The 20491-nt window shown below is 40.6% G+C and overlaps 1 protein-coding gene across 1 annotated transcript in view; it reads left to right on the top strand.

Moving 5' to 3' along the window:
* Nucleotides 1-20491, top strand: part of kcnh3 (potassium voltage-gated channel, subfamily H (eag-related), member 3) — a 688912-nt gene that overhangs the window by 559064 nt on the left and 109357 nt on the right. The window contains exons 8-9 of the mRNA XM_072578888.1: nt 726-1010; nt 5063-5262. Coding sequence (XP_072434989.1) covers nt 726-1010; nt 5063-5262 — 485 coding nt within the window. The remainder of the gene's footprint in view (nt 1-725; nt 1011-5062; nt 5263-20491) is intronic.

Genomic DNA, 20491 nt, shown 5'->3' with positions numbered 1-20491 from the left:
GGCTCTCCAATACTGATTTTCTTGAGCTATAAAGTTCCTTTTTAAAGTTTATAAATTATAAATATTGTGTTAATATTCCAGGTACCACAGCAGGTGGCTATGCAGAGAAATTGAAAGTCTAATCCCTTCTCTACAGACTCCACAATGGTGGAGCTAATCTGAATGCAAAGAGAGATAGACAGAAAGCAGCAGCAACATAGACAAGTGATAGATCATAGGTTATCATTATATTCTTCAACAATTGCAACTGTGCAGTTGAAGAACTCTAGATAAGAACGTCAAAATGTTTTAGATTAGATTACTTACAGTGTGGAAACAGGCCCTTCGGCCCAACAAGTCCACACCGCCCCACCGAAGCGCAACCCACCCATACCCCTACATTTACCCCTTACCTAACACTACGGGCAATTTAGCATGGCTGTGGGAGGAAACCGGAGCACCCGGAGGAAACCCACGCAGACATGGGGAGAAAGTGCAAACTCCACACAGACATGGGGAGAACGTGCAAACTCCACACAGTTAGTCGCCTGAGGCGGGAATTGAACCCGGATCTCTGGCGCTGTGAGGCAACAGTGCTAACCACTGTGCCACCGTGCCGCCGTGTTCTGCTAATACAAAAAAAAGGGAAGTGTCCAGAACAAATTATCTTTATTTCCTTCATAGATTTCTACTGATGTTCATCAGAATTAACTTTAATAAATATGCATTGCTCCAATTTCTTCTAGGATGGCTTCATGAATTGGCAAAGAGGTTGGGAACTCCATACATATCCATTTCTTCAATGAGTACCTCCAACTCTGTGAACTCTACGAGCCAGGCCACCTTTGTTAACTCCAGCACTAGAGCTAACAGTTCCAGCTTTGAACTGCTCGGTGGACCCTCAATCCGAAGCTCCTACATCACTTCACTCTACTTTGCACTCAGCAGCCTAACCAGTGTGGGTTTTGGGAATGTGTCGGCTAACACTGATGCTGAAAAGATCTTTTCCATATGCACCATGTTAATTGGAGGTAGGTTTGCAGTATTTTCCAGTGTAAGCATGTTTTCTCTTCCCAGTATTGATAGGAGAAATGCTGAGGATAGAGAAAATAACAATTCCAAATGCCCTGAATCTAGTTAACGTAAGTTTAGCAAATATCAAAATTTGCCCCAATTCAGGCACTTTAACTTCAACTCAATCCCTATCCACAAGAAGTGAACTCAGTTTTGAATCAAGTCAGAAAAGGCAGGGAAGATTCAGCAGGAATGGCATTGTGGAGGAACAAGCAGAGTTCACAGGCTGGACTTCTGGCTACCCCTGAGACAACAATGGTTGCGGGCACTGGGTCACGATGCCTCCAGAACGGAAACCAATTTTCAAAGTTCTAGTAAATAACATCTACCACTCATTGGTCTTCTTGGATACTTCCTCAAAAAATTCATTGAAGGTAGTGAGACACCAGTTACCTGTTACCAGTTGCTGTGCTGGAGATGGTTATGATTTAAAGTTGGTGAACTCATTGTTAAAGTAGGAAGCCTTAAAGAACTCAATCAAAAGGTGACGAGCTCTTGTTCAAACCTTACTTTTATTATTTTCTCCAGATTACCACAAGATTGCTCCCATCACAACTTTTGTTTGTGTGCCCCAGCTGGAACTCAGTGGTAGATGAGTAAGATTTTTCTGTATTTGGCTAAGGTTCCAACAATTTTCAAAAAGTGCTTTTTACGTCTCTTTTTTTTTCAAGCTCGCTTCAGCAGCAGTTAAAGCATAACTTAGTGCATATTTCAGAACAGTATTTCAATCCTTGAGCAGAAATTTCTTGTAAACTTTGCTAAAGGAAGAGAATTGCATCACATATTAGTAAATGAGATGTTGATAATTAATATGGCCTGAGGCTAAAATATTAAAGTTGCCCAAACTCTCAAAATTAATTGGGTCGCCCTGTTTTTGATCTTCAACTGGCTTGATTCAGATTGGATTCCTATTTCTTCTTCAAAGGTTTCTTCTTCAAGTGATGCCAACCTGGAATTAAAAACATTCAGCTGAGTCAGGTTCTAAGTATTGGCTTTGAATTTAATGGTCTTGAGTGGAAAGAAAATTCGCATCTGCTCAGGTGAAACTGAGGACTGATTCTTTCATATTTTGTGGATAGGTGTCAGTTAGAGTGTATGAATGCAACAGTGTCTAAGTAATTCCCTAGGATAGCAGCTCGTGAGTGCTCAGCCTGTTGGCTTAAAATGTATAATTTGAGCAACGATGTTTGAAATCAATTGACAATGGTGGTTTCATGTTACACAGAAATAATTTATTTAAGGTCATATGAATTGTTTCATTTCTGGTTTTCGTTCCAACAATTCTCCTATGAATATAGTAGCATCTACAGTCAGGATGGTTTGGCCTGAGCTGTATGATTTTCTGAGACTTCAGCTGTTTCTGTTTATATGTTGAACTAAAGTACCAGAAGGAGAGTATCAAGTATAGAAGTATTTTTATTTACAGCCATCGTAAAAATGTCAGCAATGAAATAATATCGCTTGGGTTTATAGTCTCTGCTATGAATGCTGAAGCTTTAGTTGTTGTTTGATTTGTCAATTGGCATTGCTGCATAAAGATAATAAGATCCTGAATCAAGTTTGTTAATTGTATAAGTTATTAAACAATCCATGGAATTGCAGGCTCCCTTTTAAGCTATTTTACAGCATTATTTATGTGCCAGCTATTGAATACTTCATATTAATTTCATGCACTATATACTTTAACTTCAGTTTCTTTTTTTTAATATGTACTAAATGAGAAGGATCACAATATTTACAGTAGTCATCAAAGCTCAGATTATATTTTCATTTCAGTAGGATATGAATGCTTATAATAAATTGAGTTTCTTTTATTATTTTTTCTTATATTCAGTTCAGGAATTACTTCTCCAGTCAGACAGCAATTAATTTCACTCTTTTGACGATTTCAATGCATGTCAGTCTTTACCATCTGTGAGAGTGTAGATGCTCCAGTCATGCTTCATTAGCTTTTAGTGGGGGAAGTAAAAATTCCTACCACTCTATGGAATTGTTACCTAGTGCTAAACAGTTTTTCACAGAATGTCAGTGTAAACAGTACCCCAGAGAGGAACTTAGACAATTAAAGCAGCTAAATGGGCTTTTGCCAATTTTTGCATTCCCACTGTGTTCTCACCTGCTTTCATGTAAAGGTGTTGATTCACACTCAAATAAAATTCAACAGTGTTAATTACAAAAGGTTTAATGCTGATTTAGACAGAATTCAGATATATGCTTCTCTAGTCAGAGTTTCATTTCAACTGTACATCACAAAGCTCCAGAATACGAATTCCTTACTTTCACTTCTGCATTTCACTTAATTCGCCCCTCAGGATCTAAGGAAAACAACACTACCCTTTTCAATCTTTCCTTACACCTGCAATCTTCAGTCCTGGCAACATTCTTGTAAATTTCCTTTGTATGCTCTCTCGAGCAATTATGTCCTTATTATAATGGCATAACTAGAACTCTACATGCAACTCCAGCTGTGGTCAAACCAAGACCTTTATTTGTTCCAGCATTGCATGCTTGTTCTTGTATTCAGTTTATCATCAATTAAGAAAAGTATCTCATGCGTAATAGTTTGCCTACTACCTTATCTACCCATCTTGCCACATTCGGGGGCCTATGACAGCAAGAGCTCTCATTTCTATCCATCTCTGTATACTCACTCCTTCTCCATGGACATTGTCCTCTGACATCTGTCACCCCACATTTACCCTCCTAGCATTTCTACTATGTATTGGCAGTGTGATCTCGTTGCACACTTGCTTTGCAGGTCTGACCAAGAAACTTGCATTGGCAAAAAGTAGCGGGTTGGCTTTTACACAAACAATAATTATGAAATGTTGGAACCCATGTCAGCTCCTTGTAGCTGCTAATAACAACATTGATGTGGAGGTGCCAGTATTGGACTGGGGTGGACAAAGTTAAAAATCACACAACACCAGGTTATAGTCCAACAGGTTTATTTGGAAATACAAGCTAAGGAGCAGTGCTCTGAAAACTTGTACTTCCAAATAAATCTGTTGGACTATAACCTGGTCTTGTGTGATTTTTAACATAGAACAATAGTGACATGGACTGCTGGTCATGGTGGTGAATTCAACCAGAATTGTCTGTCCCAGCCTATTGACTGGTATTATTAAGAATGTTATGATTGAATTTGTGTTAGATGTAAGGACATAATAATGAAGTGATTTAAAGGCTGTTACGTAGCACAGATGTATTTAATATTTGGGCTATTTTTACAATGACATGCAATAACAAAGAGAACAGTGGACTCAGAGGGAAGAGCAACATTTCAGACTTTGCGTGATTTGAGAAATAAATGCATAATTACACAGTTGGGCAATAAGTCAGACCAACCTGAACACAGCTTGGACCAGACCAACTCTATTTGAGAATCTCAGGCCTAAATTTAGCCTAAATTTGGTCTCAGTAGCTAGAAGTTTATAACTGCCTTGCGAAATATGGAGCTAGGAGGTACAGTTGAGCTTCTTCTGGATCCACTTCACTTCCACAGACTACTACCAGTCATCACATTCCCATTTGGCATTTGTCCCACTCACTTTCATTCCCAGTTATTCCCTCACCATTGCCATCCCTTTCTGAACAGTCACTGCTTGATTACCATCCTTTCCAATTACTCACCCTCCTGGCTGATATCTTACTACTTGTCAACCTATCCTTTATAAGTACCAATCTGAAGCCACTGCCAGGGAAGTTGTGGCTTCTAATTCAAAACATTAATCCTCGCAAGATTCCTCACACATCAACATGCTCAATTACACACAAAAATGGTAAGACATCTTGCCCATTATGAAAGTAAGAGTAGATTTTTGACGTCACAAGCACACAAAAAAAATGAATATGTTATTTCTTACTGACATGCTTTCGACTTCTGTCAACATAAAGTTGGTAAAGATATACGAAAGTATAAATTTGTTGAGATCCAATTAGCTCAGCATTTGCTGTATTAAAGAAACATGATTTGCTTTGAACTTTGCTTTGTGCTTTCCTTTAACAGCTCTCATGCATGCTGTAGTATTTGGAAATGTGACTGCTATAATCCAGAGAATGTATTCCCGACGGTCCTTATACCACACCAGGACAAAAGATTTGAAGGATTTCATCCGTGTTCATCGAATTCCCAAGCAGCTGAAACAGCGAATGCTCGAATGTTTCCAGACTTCATGGTCTGTCAATAATGGCATTGATGCCAATGAGGTATGTGACACTGACACTTTCTTCAACCATGTTAACCACTGGGCTCCCACTTATAGTCCAGGAATTGAATAGCCAATTACTCTGTGGGGTATAATAACATGTCAAGAAAGAAAAGGTCATATTGCATTTTTTCTCACTTTGTTAGTAAACTGTTCCCTTACCTATACAGCCAAACTATTCTATTTGAATAAATAACAATCTGTTTTCAGTAGTTTAAATCGCTTACAGCCAATTAACATGGCTGTGCACCTGTATGAATCTTTCCTCACCTGCTAAAAGACCCATGAACACAAATTTAAAACAATGAGGGAGAAACGGAGACCAAGAAACACAATGCACAGGTGAGTGTATCCAATAATCTTTCCATATTGTGGCTTCTTCTCTTCCAAAAATGATGGTTGCATCTCGCCAGAGAAGTTTGTATCTTGAAGGAGGTATTTGTGTCAATACCAATTCCTTGCCAGAAAAGACAAAACCAATTCTGTTCTCTCCTTGGCGTTTTGATATCCTCTGTTTCAAATTATCTCTTCTTCCCTTAAAGATAATGGCATCTGCTTCAACTACTCCCTGTGGCACTGTATTTCATTCTTTAGAAACCATTAAAAACAACTACTTCTATTCTATCTTCTTAGCCTTTTTTCTCATCATCTGCAAATTCCTCAGCATCTACTCCAACCTAAAAAAATATTTATTTCTTTTTCTTTCTGTCAGCAGCTTTCATCACCTTAATATTTTCCTGTTACAGCTGTTTTAGACCAGTGTCATTTTTTTTTGAATTTCTTAATTTTCTTCCTGGCAAAGCAATTGTTGTAACATATCCAGATTTCCCTTCCCCATCAGTTGAAAATCATTTTTGTGGGAGCATGACTTTAAAACCCAAAGGTGAGTGGGTCAGAGCAGCATGCAGAAGTTATGCTCAGACAAGGGATAGGGGAACTGTGCTCCTGAGTACAAATCTGCTATTCAACCAAAGAAGGCCAACAGTGTGTAATCTGAATTTACACACTTTCTTTGGAGTGTCAACAAATAGGAACCAGATCAAAGAGCCAGGAATGCCTGTAATTCTCTCTTCTTTAACCAGAAAAACTGTGTCCAGTCCCAAAGCCTCTTACAACTACCACAGAATAGTGTTAAAATTTGGAACCTTCATTGCTTGTTTGTATGATTCAGTGTTATAGCAAATATTAAATCTACCTATTCAGCCACACAGAGCCATCCATCATCCTTAAGCCTTAATCAAGACCACAGTTTTAAAATGGATTGACTCAATTTTTCTGACCGGTGTTGAAACCATTGCACCCAATGTTGATCAGACAGAGAATTGCAAACTTAGACACATTTACAAAGACTCTAACTTCCAGTGCAGCAGCCAGAACTCACTCAATGCAGGACACAATGTAGAAACCTCCAATGAGAGTAAGGGCAAAAGGCACACACCTTTTTATGGCACTCTCTATCATAAAGTAAGGTTAATGTCCAGTGCGAATATTACTGAATGGGTGAATGCATGAAAATTATAGGGTGGGATTGTAGGATGGGCTAAGTGAGTGCATAGATCAGCAACTGATGAAATGATAAACCAATAGAGTGGTTGATGGATACGTTAGCCAGCAGGTAAGTGGGGTGGTAAAATGGCTGGTGGATAGGTTGATAGGTGGTTAGGGTGGTCACTTGGTAAGGTTACAGATAGTAAGATGGTATGTTAATACAACAAGTGGATAAGCAGATGATTGGGAATAACTTATTCTTTAATTGACTGCATAGATATAAAGGGCGAGCAAAAATAAAGAGCTGGTATGTCATAGTGGTAGTGTCCCTACGCAGCTCGGAGGCCTGCATTCAAGTCCCACCTACTCGAGAGGTGTTTCACAACATCTTTGAAGAAACTACCTTGAAATTATCTAGAAAGCAAAACTGGTTTGAAAGAGCAAAGGGAGAACAGGTAGGGCTGGTCAATGGAAGGAATTGAAACACTGAAAAATTAATAAACTCTATTTACATGGAAAAACTTCTATCTCACCAACTAGTTTGGTTCAGAATTGATAATGGCACTCAAGGATAGTTTCCAAAGATAGAAAGATAGGTCTTGGAAGATTGAGACAGAAGACTGGCCTTGGAGAGGGTACAACAAAGATGTGCAAGACTGGTACCTGAACTTCAGGGATTAAATTATGAAGAGAGATTATACAAATTGGATTGTTTCTGCAGAATTTTGAAGGTTAAGTGGTGATCGGATTGAACTCTTCAAGATATAACCAGAAAAAGACAGAGTAGATAACAATAAACTAATTCCACTGATTGAGGATTCTAGAGCTAGGTGACATTGACTAAAAATCAGGCCCAGACTGTTCAGGAGAGATGTTAGAAAACACGTTTAGCCATAAAGGATGACAGATGTTTGGAACTCCCTGCCACAAACAGCAATTGATGCTGGATTCAGTTGTTAATTTTAAATCTGAGCTAGATTAAGTTTTGTTAAGAAAAGGTATTAAGGGATATGGGGCAAAGGCAGGTATATGAAGCTAGGGTACAGATCAGCCATGATTTCATTGGATTGTGGAACACTCATGGGACTGAATGGCTACTGCTGTTTCTATGTTCCTAAAATTGAAGTTGGAGTTACTTTGGAGAAGAATGGTTGAAATTAAAGTTATGTGCTATGATTTACCACTGACACTTTGTTAAGCTGAACCTTACAGTTGATAGAAAAGTAGATATGTGAACACAGGGTACATCTTTCCTGAAAAATAAGTATCATCTTAGCACTGTTGCTTCTTGTTAACCAGTGTCATATCCGAAGTATTCTCAGAGCAAGAAATTCAACAATTAACACTGAATAAGGTTTGCAAATTCTATCTGAATTTATGGACACCAATTAAAAGAAAGGCAATGTATTAAATCCATATGACACATGGTCTGGCATTGACATAGTTGGAATTCAGAATGGATATTCTATAAAAGAATTTATAATAAAATTTAAGAAACTCTACGTAAGATTGCAACAATTCTACTTGGAAATTCCTAATTCAGTACTTGCCTTTACATTGTTGGACTGTGCTAAGGTGTCAAACTTGGGTAGACTCCTAACATCAATCTTCAGAAATAAACAATATACTGGATTAGATGGCAGAAGCCTTAAAAAGGATCCTTGTGAAACATTCATCTTGCAGCCTTCATGGCTCACATTGGACATTCAGCAGTCATACAAAAGATGGAGAATTCATTGGTGCCGATAACATGGGACCACCCAGATCCAAGCTGAAGGTGGGTAGATGAAAGGAGAGTCACAACTGCCTCTGGAAATTCTAGCAGAGGACAGGAATTATGGAACTTAAACAGAAGAATGATCCCAGTAATGCCCAAAGTATGGTCAGCAGATGCCTTGGATATGACTCAAAATAACATTATGCAATGAATTTTCTTAAATGGACTAGCAGGGTTTTGAAATTACATACAGCTCAGAATAAGAAGGTGGTGGTACTAATCAGGGAGAATTACAAGAATTGTTACCAGTTACAAGAAGCTTCAGTGCAATAATGAATATTTTGTTCATGGACACATGCAATTGTGTCTAGCCTACCTTCTATTGACTCCATTTATACTTCCCACTGCCTCAGGAAAGCATCTATCATAATCAAATACCTCTCCCACCCTGGTTATACTCTCTTCCACCCTCTTCCATCGACAAAAGACACAAAAGTTTGAAAATACATACCACCAGCTTCTTCCCTGCTGTTATCAGACTTAGGAACAGGCCTCTCATATATTAGAATTGATTTTTCTCTGCACTTCTCAGTAGCTGTAACACTATACTCTACATTTTTTTTAGTGGGCGGCACGGTGGCACAGTGGTTAGCACTGCTGCCTCACAGCGCCAGAGACCCAGGTTCAATTCCCTGTTCTCCCTGTGTCTGCGTGGGTTTCCTCCGGGTGCTCTGGTTTCCTCCCACAGTCCAAAGATGTGCAGGTCAGGTGAATTGGCCACGCTAAATTGCCCGTAGTGTTAGGTAAGGGGTAAATATAGGGGTATGGGTGGGTTGCGCTTCGGCGGGTCGGTGTGGACTTGTTGGGCCGAAGGGCCTGTTTCCACACTGTAAGTAATCTAATCTAATCTAATTCTGTTCTATTACCCTAATGTACTTATGTAAGTTATGATTTGTCTGGATAGCAAGCAAAACAATACTTTTCACTGTATCTTGGTAAACGTGATAATAATAAATCAAATCAAACAGTAGATTGGTATCTCAGTTTGGATGTAGGATTGGTTAAAATATCATAAATCATAGAGATGTGTGCAGAGGGAAAGTTTTTCATTAAGTCTCAAAGTGTGGTGCTAGAAAAGCACAGCCATAATGCAGCAGCTGGGGAGCAGGAGAATTGACGTTTCAAGCATAAGTTCTTCATCAGGAATATCTGATCTCCAGCATCTGCAGTGCTCACTTTCTCCCTATTCATTAAGACTGAAGATTTAGAGGAAATCCAGCAAGCTGAATCATATCATGTAAGGTTATCAGAAACAAATGATAATCCAAAGTGTAATACAAAGACAAGCACATTAGGAGTAGAAGGGCCTGGATAAGTTTACATGCAGTGTTGGAAAACAGTAATTATACTGCATGGCAGCCAATATGTTTGGGAGCTTAATTGTAGTTTAAACCTCCTAGGCAAATGCCATAGTGTGAACAGATCAGAGTTTCCACAATGCAGAGACCAAAGGTCTGGTCCATGGTTTGAACGTTCTGGCACTCATGCTTTCTCAGGTTTAGATGCTTGACTCCAGCTGACTCCTGTCATATTTAATTCTGTGGATTTTGTCCCAAAAGGATGGCATTAGCACAGATGGCAGACTGTTCTCATCTACACTGTTAATAATTAGAGCTTCTGTTGCAGCTCCTTTTGCACTCACAAACAAGTCGAGGCCAGAAACCTATTGGTGGAGATAACAAAAATCAGTAACGGCTACTATTCTAACAAAACAACATTATACATTAACAACGGAGCAGATGGTGCAGGACATTTTAATGCAGAATAGAAGAACAGTTTTTTTTGTGTAACTGTCTTCTTTCAAAGCAACTTAAGTTTAAGTGTCTGACCTGTGTCATAGGTATTTGAGCTAATCAAGGACAAATGTTGCATTTACATTCACAGGAGTAATTAGTACGAAGACATCCAGTATAATCCTCAAAGCAGGCAGCATCATACTTACATATTGATAAATATTTCTGAGCTTTCCTTTAATTGCTCATACTATGTGACTGCAACCATCTTCAACAATGGAATGGCAAATGGATTTTGGTTTCATACTGAGATCCCCACCATGAGAGAAGCCAGTTTACAGGCAATTCAATCCACTCCATGTGATCACAGGAGATAGCAGACTGCACTGAATACAGCAAAAGCTACTCGCTCCACAAACAGCCCAGCTGTGGTGCTGAAGACTTATTTTCCAGAACTAGCCATGCCATTAACCAAGTTGTTGCAATGCAACTACAATACTGTCATTTACCTGGCAAAGTGCAGAATTGCTTAATTTTGCCTTTTCCACAAAAAGAAGAATAAATCTATTCCACCCATCCTTCTACTCTCAATCATCAGTAAAGTCATGGAAGGTATTGCTGACAATGCATCTATTCACCAAAGCTTATTCCCTGACACTCACTTTGCATCTGTCAGAACCAGCCAGCTCCAGACTTCATTTTGGCCTTGGACCAAAAACAGACAAGAGATTGCTAAAAGGATGCAAGAATCAAAGCTTTTTGATAGGTGGTAGCCAAGAACCTGAGAACCGACTGGCAGATTTCTCAACTGATTGTTCCATTTCAATGGTAGGTGTGAGTGCAGAGTGGAGCCCATTAAACCATGTTAAAGAAATTCTTTGATGCAACATAAATTCAAATATTGCAAATATGTCATCCACATTGTGTAAGCGTGTGACTGTTAGGAGGTGAGTGGTCATTGCATCAAAGACACGCTTCTCATTGTAACCAACTATGATGTTAATAAGAGCTCAGCATGGAGAGAATCCCATAGTCACATCATCTACTTAGACAGACATGGTGTCATTGACACTGAACTTAACTGCAGAAGTTGCCATAGTTCATGAATTCAATTAATACAAGTTCAAACAGCGTTAGTACATCTCAATTGCCATGCTATAGTGACATACTGCCGATGTCAATGGCTTCCTTGAATGGTATGTTGATAAATTTTGCTGGCAATGTTGAAAGGGCACATGGACATGCTATTGCTCTTAAAAAATAGGAGAGCAAAAAGCTACAAAGACTCGCGGAAGTGAAAGAATCCTTCACTGTGTGGGTAGGAAACTTATTTGAACTGGTTGCAACAGCTCACATAATCATTTGGCCAATGCATGTTGGGCAAAACCAGTCGTAGATAAAACAAGATATAAAGGGACATTTCTTTATGTGCCTTGGATAGCCCATGGTGAGTCGTGAGGACAAATTATACCATATACATCACTCGGAAAGTTACCACCCTTATGCAAGTCTAACAAGTGGCTGTGTGACTTGCCCTGAAATGAAGCTGTTCGGTTATGTGTAGTGATAGGTCCTATAAGTCTAAATTTGGAACTACCAACATTCTGGCATGGTCCAAACAGTTGTCTAGGAACTTAAGTGGACCAGCCACATGAAGACTGTAAGTACAAGAGTAGGTGAAATGCTGAACATTCTGCAACAAGTGGCTTACCTCCTGTGTCCCCAAAACCTTTCCACCATCTCCAAGTCAGGAGTATGATGGAATACCCTTCACTTGCCTGGATGAATGCAGTTCTGACCACAATCAATAAACTATGTGGGATAAAGCAGCATCTCACCAATCAGCTTAAACATTTGCTCCATCTATCATTATTACTTTGTGGCTACAATGTGTGCTATTGAGAACTGCACTGCAACAACTCACCAATACTCCTTTGATAGTAATTCTAAAACCTGTGGCCTCTCTTATGCAGGGAGAAAGTGAGGACTGCAGATGCTGGAGATCAGAGCTGAAAATGTGTTGCTGGAAAAGCGCAGCATGTCAGGCAGCATCCAAGGAGCAGGAGAATCGACGTTTCAGGCATGAGCCCTTCTTCAGGAATCTTCAAGAAGGGCTCATGCCCGAAACGTCGATTCTCCTGCTCCTTGGATGCTGCCTGACCTGCTGCGCTTTTCCAGCAACGCATTTTCACCTCTCTTATGCAGAAGACCAAACAACAGCCTCACCTTCAAGTTTTCTTCCAAGTCACACACCATCCTGACCTGAAAATGTGTTATAATTCCTTCATCAGCACTGTGTCAAAATCTTGGAGCTCTCTGTCTAACCACATCTGGGTGTACAATACCACACAGAGTCCTGTCCTTCAAGAAATTGTCCTTCTCGAGAGCAAATAGAAATACACAATAAATGCTAGATTTACCACCATCACATGGATGACTAAGAAAAAGTAACAGAATATTTTTAGTAGTAATTGCTTCTTGTCACAGTTCTGTGTTCTGACTCTCACTCAGCTCCTTTCTTAATTTGTTGTGCAGGCTCTGTACTTGAAGGTCTGTACTCCAGCTTTGCACTAAACCCTTTGTTCTGGCCCAGCCCTATGCTAATGCATCTTGACACTTTTATTTCTCTGATTTGGCCCTCTCCTAACATTTTCTCTGTTTCTCTATCCCTGTTTCAGCCTTGTGCATTGAAATGGTGTGCAAGGATATGGGGAAACGGCAGGAGATTGGCACTAGAGAAGAGACATGATGGGTCAAATAGCCTCCTATTGTGCTGTACCATTTCTGTGCTAATCCCTTCCTTCATTTTACACTTCTGCTGATTAGGTTGGAAATTTGAGTATAGAGGTATGCACAACACATATCACTTACTGTGTAGTATTTCCATATTGTTTATCATGCACACTATCTCCCTTGTTTCTACATACATTGTTGTGAGAGGAGTCCGTTTTATTCAATCTCGAACAATATAAAAAAATTGTGTCACGGTGGAGGAATATGTCACTTAGGTTTGTGTAGCAAAATTCATGCAATATACATTGACATTGAAAAGTTTCGACATCCCATTGCTGTATCTAATACCTGCATCTCTGGCTTGTATTTGCAATGCCAAAATGTATCATGGATAAAGAAAACCATTGCAATTCTCATGAAACCGTCAACTTGAACATGACTTGGGCATGACCCCTTCTGGGGATGAAATGCAATTTAACAAGTGTAGTGAAATGGCATTTGAGTTTCAGAAACTGTGAAGTTAACTGTCGGTAAATTGACTCAACTGAGAGGCAGAGATGAGTAAACCTAGCAACCTTGTACACTATTTGAAGAAGTGCCAGGGATCTGCAATCAATGTCCGTTTTGAAGTGTGACAATCATTTTGACAACAAGTCGATTTTGCTTTGTCAAAACATCCATCTGGTTTTCCCACCTGAAGGTTGCCTTGCATAATGAGATCATGAGCTGTTGTTGATGAGAGAAAGATTCTTCGTGGGCTGACTCAAGTGCGGTCATGCCAAAGCTTACAACCCCTTCCCCCTCCACCACCACCCCAATGCCCATTCACTAAATAACAATATGCACAGAACTCCTGAGGCCCAAAGTACCATTGAAAAATGAGGTGCAAGATAGTTGTTTAAAATAGTCAATCAAAAACCACTACCCCAATCCTGGTATGGCAGTGGGAGGCCAGACAATGGTACCAGCTTTTCCCCTGCCAGATGTAAATAATGCTAGGGTCTCAAAATTATGACAGTCTACTAATCAGCTGGCCAACTGTCAAAATCAACCCCAAATCTTCTTGTCGATTCAAACAAAAATCAAAATTGAACAAGCTATTGCTTTAACTCTTAATGGTCATTTTCAAAGTAGACTTTGTGAATGTACTGTTTATAAAGTTAGGAGGATTTTAAATTCACTGTGTTGAAATCAGAATTTATCATTAAAGAGGCTGAATGATTCCGTGAGCTAGAACCTTTATCCTGCAATTTGGGTCCGCATCCATTTCAAATTGATGGTCGAAAATTTCTTAAATGGAATGTTTTGGAAAATCTGACACCAGTTCTCAAAATACCAAACTGTCCATTTGTATCACTAAATTGTGGATCCTGTTTTTCAGACATGGAAGCATAATTTCAGGAAAAGAGATACACTGTGGGGTTTCTACATGAGTTATGTGCAAGGTGATGAGGTTCAATATGTCCCCATTTAAAAAATAGGTTGGGCTTTAACATGAAGATGGTGTGGATGTCCAACCAACTGGCCTGAAGTTTGGTATCAAGGCCCCTTACAGTAGCACTGGAAGCTTTGCCTGTATCTTGGGTGGTTCAGGCAAATAGTTGCCTGAAGGTATGGCCTCAGACCTTTTGAAGCAACAAGTCTGTCTTTAAGAGTAACCAGCTAGCCAGTAGCTTCTTTGTCATAGCAGCACCACAGTGAGTGGTGGCCACTGCTGGGACTGCAACAAGTCTTGGACAAGAAACTTCATGATGTGGGTTTGCTGGGATCGATCAAGGCAGGCAGGCCCTGGCTAGATGGGCCTTGTCCTAAGGCTAGACGGATTCTGGCAGAAGCTGCTGAAGGTGTGTCTTCTTTGGATTGCCTGTGCACCGAGCCTGTAAGTAGTCCACCGGGATATACCTTGCAGTCTCACCAAATGCCACTAGCACCCTCCTCCCCACATTAATTTACCAATTAAGGATTTCAATTGGCCTACTCTCTGATAAGCCACTCACCACCTACCTAACTGCTCACAAAATATGGACAAAGGCAGAAAGGAACAGTATGGTGCCCAGCCATCCATTTCACCCACTTTCTTTGTCCCTCCTCACTTGCCAGCCCTCCCATGGAGGCTGGGCATATAAATCCAGCCATCATGTGACCATGTGTATTCAATCACATTTGACTTAATGAATTTACCACAGGATTGTATCTTGGTTGTTCATATCAATAGACAATAGACAATAGATGCAGGAGTAGGCCATTCTGCCCTTCGAGCCTGCACCGCCATTCAATATGATCATGGCTGATCATTCCTAATTAGTATCCTGTTCCAGCCTTATCTCCGTACCCCTTGACTCCACTATCTTTAAGAGCTCTATCCAATTCTTTCTTAAAAGAATCCAGAGACTGGGCCTCCACTGCCCTCTGGGGCAGAGCATTCCACACAGCCACCACTCTCTGTGTGAAGTAGTTTCTCCTCATCTCTGTCCTAAATGGTCTACCCCGTATTTTTAAGTTGTGTCCTCTGGTTCGGCACTCCCCCATCAACGGAAATATGTTCCCTCCTGCCAGAGTGTCCAATCCTTTCATAAGCCTATACGTTTCAATCAGATCCCCTCTCAGTCTTCTAAACTCAAGGGTATACAAGCCCAGTCGCTTCAGTCTTTCCGTGTAAGGCAATCCTGCCATTCCAGGAATTGACCTCGTGAACCTACGCTGCACTCCCTCAATAGCCAGAATGTCTTTCCTCAAATTTGGAGACCAGAACTGTACACAGTACTCCAGGTGTGGTCTCACCAGGGCCCTGTACAGCTGCAGAAGCACCTCTTTGCTTCTATACTCAATCCCTCTTGTTATGAAGGCCAGCATGCTATTAGCCTTCTTCACGACCTGCTGTACCTGCATGCTTGCCTTCATTGACTGGTGGACAAGAACACCCATATCCTTTTGGAAGAAACCCTTTGGGCTGTTTCACTATCTTAAAGTCTTGATATAAATGCAAGTTGGTGTTCCAAATGATTAAAAGACATATTTTGTTTAGGATGAATCTCTCTCTCTCACTCTCTGTCTCAACCCTGAAAGACAGTTATGGTGACAAGGAAAACATAAGGATCACCTTTGTCAGAAAGCAGGAGAAAAATACACAATCTTGCAGTCTGTGTGTTGTTCCAAGTGACAATAGCAAAGCTAATCTTCAAGTCCTAAAATGTAAGATCAAGGTCAGAATGCATCTGAAATCACCCAAGCATTGAGCAGCTCAAAAATTGGCTGAATAAATACATACTTTTGAGCCACTGTCTTCAAATCCAAGATATTGAATCTGGAACACTGGATCGAAACACGTGAATAATTTATTGAAATATAAAATTATTTTCAACAGTGTTGAATTTCCCAATAATCCTAGCTTGCTGTTTTATTTGGAAGCAATCAAAAAGGGATCAATATCACTGAATAAAAATGTATTTCACATTTAATTAGGTATCAGGTTTTTGCTACAGCATTGTCGATCTGCTGCGTAGTGACAACCTAAATGGAAGCTGGAGACATGGAAAAGAATTGACAACTAACAAGGTTAAAACTGAGGAAGCTCGGCAATTCAACGACAGACAACAGTGGATCAAGAAGTGTAGGGGGTTCAAGGGGAAAGAGAAATGGCTTGAACCTTAATATTCTGACTGTGTCACAGTATTGTGGGGGGTGCGGGGCATATCAGCGGTCAAGGATATGGAGATTTGTCTAATCAATGACTTTTAAATTCAGATACTGCATATACGTGGGATTTCCAGGTTTCCCGATCAAATTGGGTGGGCAGGTGTAATGATGACCCACACTGTTTAGAGGAATTCAAGAGGACATGGTGGTCAAAAGTGCCAGGAATATTCGAAAAGCTGGACAAATGGAGGACACTTGGCAAAGGCTGCACTTATAAATGGATCCCCATGACACCTTACTGCAGATGGAAAGGGTATCAGGAATGCTCAGTTTCTCATCAACAGGAGGAAGAACTGAGCCACAGAGAAAAAGCAAGGCATCGTTAGAAATGGCAGCGAAGAGTGTGGTACTATACTCCAAGATACAGTGCCAAAGGTCAGTCTCTTTGGGCCAGGAAAGCTGATGGCCTGGCCTACTCAGGGCCCTCAGTACCTTGTCAAGCCTTTCCTTGTGACCACGTTGCATGCCACAGCAATTGTAGGGGTTGCACTCACAGTCCATGCCACCTCTGTGCATGTGACATCACTGCCAGAAATACCACAGGTCTTGTGTAATGGCTGCATACTCCCAGTTTATTTAATGTGGCGGTCTGGTGCCCCTGCGATGAATGATAATAATGTTCATACAGAGGACCCTGAAGAATTGTTGCTGGCTCACCCACTGTCAAGCCAGGCAGTGAGCAGGTTTGCCACAGGAAGCATCTAGGGATGTGGTGAGTGGATCCCAGAGCAGAGAATGGTGCAGTAAGGGAGGGCAGCAACAACGGTGCATGATGATGACATAAGTGAGTCAAACTTCTGGTCAAAAGTGTGGTGCAGATACTTAGGGACAGAATCAGTGACAATGACGCCCTATTTCAGTGCACCACTGGGCGGCACAGTGGTTAGCACAGTGCCACAGTGCCAATTACCGCCTCAGGCAACTGTCTGTGTGGAGTTTGCACATTCTTCCCGTGTCTGTGTGGGTTTCCTCCGGGTGCTCTGGTTTCCTCACACAGTCCAAAAATGTGCAGATTAGGTGAATTGGCCATGCTAAATTGCCCGTAGTGTTAGGTGTAGGGGAATGGGTCTGGGTGGGTTGCTCTTTCGGGGGTTGGTGTGGACTTGTTGGGCTGAAGGGCCTGTTTCCACACTGTAAGCAATCTAAAACCAGCAGGAGGTACAGCATTCTCTTTCACGCACCCCTTATTTCAGCACAGCTTATTCCATCCCCCTCAGCCTGGGGATGAGGGCGAGATCCTTCTGAGAACCTGATCTGACCGGCCACCAATGACACTTGTGCTCAACTTATTGCAATGTTAGGCCTATCCCTCACACAGTTCCCTGTTCACCATGTTCCCCAACTCGCATTCTTCGTTTTCTCCTAGAGCAGAGGAGAGCGCAGAAGAGCAAACCAAATCACCAGAAACCTCATCCTCCGATGATAGCCTCCCCCCAAGAGGGGAGAAGGAAGCGCTGGAGATAAACTAGGTCTCTGCATGACTAACCACTGGAGACAGCAAGGTGGACACCTTCCAGCTGCCTGGCAACAGAATTAAATGACAGATAGCCTTACTGTATTGAGCACTCTCTAATGGCGAATCGATGTCACCAACCACTAAAATATGACTATCTGCAAAATATGGCTTTGAACCTTTCACCTTGTCAGTTCTGATTCATGACTTTTGTCTCGCGATCCCAACAAGTGTTTCTGAGTGGCTGTTGCCAGCAGAAGATGAAAACTACTCACACTCAACAGGTTCCTTCTGGTGTGGTGCAAGACAGATACTAAGAAAGGTCTTGTAAAGCAATGGGGTTGATGTCAGATGCCTGCAGAATCATAGTGATGTAGCAATGCTGTCAAAGTTACACAATTAACAAGAGCTGGAAGGGAGCAGAAGCTCTAATCTCAAACTGAGAACTTGTACCTTTAGGATCCTATCAAGCCTAAATAAAGAGTTCTTGCAGGAAGTTTAATGGACTCCAGCAGATTTACCTTGGAAAATTAAATAGAGATAGACTTAATCAAACAACAAAACATGACTGCAATGGAAAAGGCAGAACAAAGCTTCAAAGTCAGCAAACAAAGCAAACTCATAGTCAAGAAGAATAGAGGAAATTGTTTGAAGACACACCGCAACAAGAGCCACCACAAGAACAAAAGGACATTACAAATTTAACCTGGAGACCCAAACAATGATGAGCACTGAGCAGCGGATCAGACATGATGGCAGATACAGAAACATTTCCAGACCTCAAAAGTGTAGTCCAGATACTTAGGGATGGAATCAGTGACAATGATGCTGGAGAAACAGGGAAGCCAACACTCTCGGAAATGTTCCACACAACTGAGTAAGGGCACCAGGTGCAGGAGTGGAAGAACTAGGGAGAAAAAGCTCACTAAGTAACAAATATCTGCTGCTTTGGGTAAGCAAGTCCAGAGGACCAAGTTTGTAGACTACTGTATGTTGTGGGAACGAGCACTAACCTTGATGAGAATGCAGCATCATGTGAGTAGGCATAATTGGTGTTCAATGCTTATTTCAATGTTTGAAGATACTTAATTGTTGAGCTTGCAAAGTTCAATAGAAGATGACAGAGGTCAGGTAAAAGCATGGATTTATTCAATAATGATTGTTATTGGATGGTAGAGAATTGTGCTTATGAAGGATTGAAAGCAGAATTGATTCATGATTGGATTATGTTTTGGGTTGCAGATGAGGCCTTATCATACTAATATAAGCCAGAAGCAATTTGCCATTAGACAGAGCTATGCAGATTACCAACCAAATTGAACTTTGAAACAAAACAGGATGTATGTTCGAGGAGAAACTAAGGTGCTGTATGTAAAAAAGGAACAAAGTGATTGAGTTCATAGGCTGCAACGAAGAAAGAGAGCATACACTACAGTCTGGCAACATGGAGAAATTGGCATCAACCCCCATTTTGAAGTGTCCTCAAAATGATGGGAAATAGCTACACAACTGAAAAGAATACTCTGTTTTGAGAGCACACTGCCATTACTATGGAAAAGTGTGTCTATTTAAAATAAGCTGTCAGTTTAAAATCCGACAACAGTGAAGCAAAAGGACCCATTCTTTAAACAATCACAGGTCCAGAAAAAAGTCGTTTTTGAGAAAAATTAATGATTCTGAAAACAAAATCACTGTCACCCCCTGAAGATAAACGGACACCCCACACAACTTAAACTTGCAATGTTAGCCAGTCTTTTACTGTTATCAGATCAGCTCAGATAATCTTAACGTTGCAGCCATCCTCAATAAAGTTGCAAAGTTCTGCAGGAAAAGCATTACAAGTACTCATGGCAAAGCTTAGGTTTGAGGGAATGGTAGTCGTAACATATCTTCGTGTCATTCAGAATCAACAGTGTGCTAAGCAGAGATTAAAGCTGAGATTAATCTGTAAATCAATAACACTGGAGACACAGACCATGTAAATTGATTTCAAAGTGAATTACTAAAATAGTTCTCAGGTTTGGGGAAATTGAAGACACAATATCACATCATCCTATGGGATAATATTAAATCAGTCTGATGATCCACACCAAGAAAGCTGCCTCAATCACTCAAAGTTAATAAAGTAATTGAGAATATGCTGTGACAAGGAGTGTTTTCACCAGTCACTATGCCAAGAAGATGGTGTTCAAGTACAGTTACAGAACCAAAAGTCAATAGTTCGATAAGATTTCTGTGTGATTTGACTAATTTAAACAAAGCAGAGGATCGTGTGATTTAGCCAATGGAGTCATTAGAAGTAAGCCTTGCAAGACTAGCCAAGAATACCCGACAGAATGTAGATATGATC

This window comes from Chiloscyllium punctatum, chromosome 10 (assembly GCF_047496795.1).
Source record: "Chiloscyllium punctatum isolate Juve2018m chromosome 10, sChiPun1.3, whole genome shotgun sequence".
Classification (NCBI taxonomy): Eukaryota; Metazoa; Chordata; class Chondrichthyes; order Orectolobiformes; family Hemiscylliidae; genus Chiloscyllium; species Chiloscyllium punctatum.
This window is presented reverse-complemented; position numbering and strand designations above follow the sequence as displayed.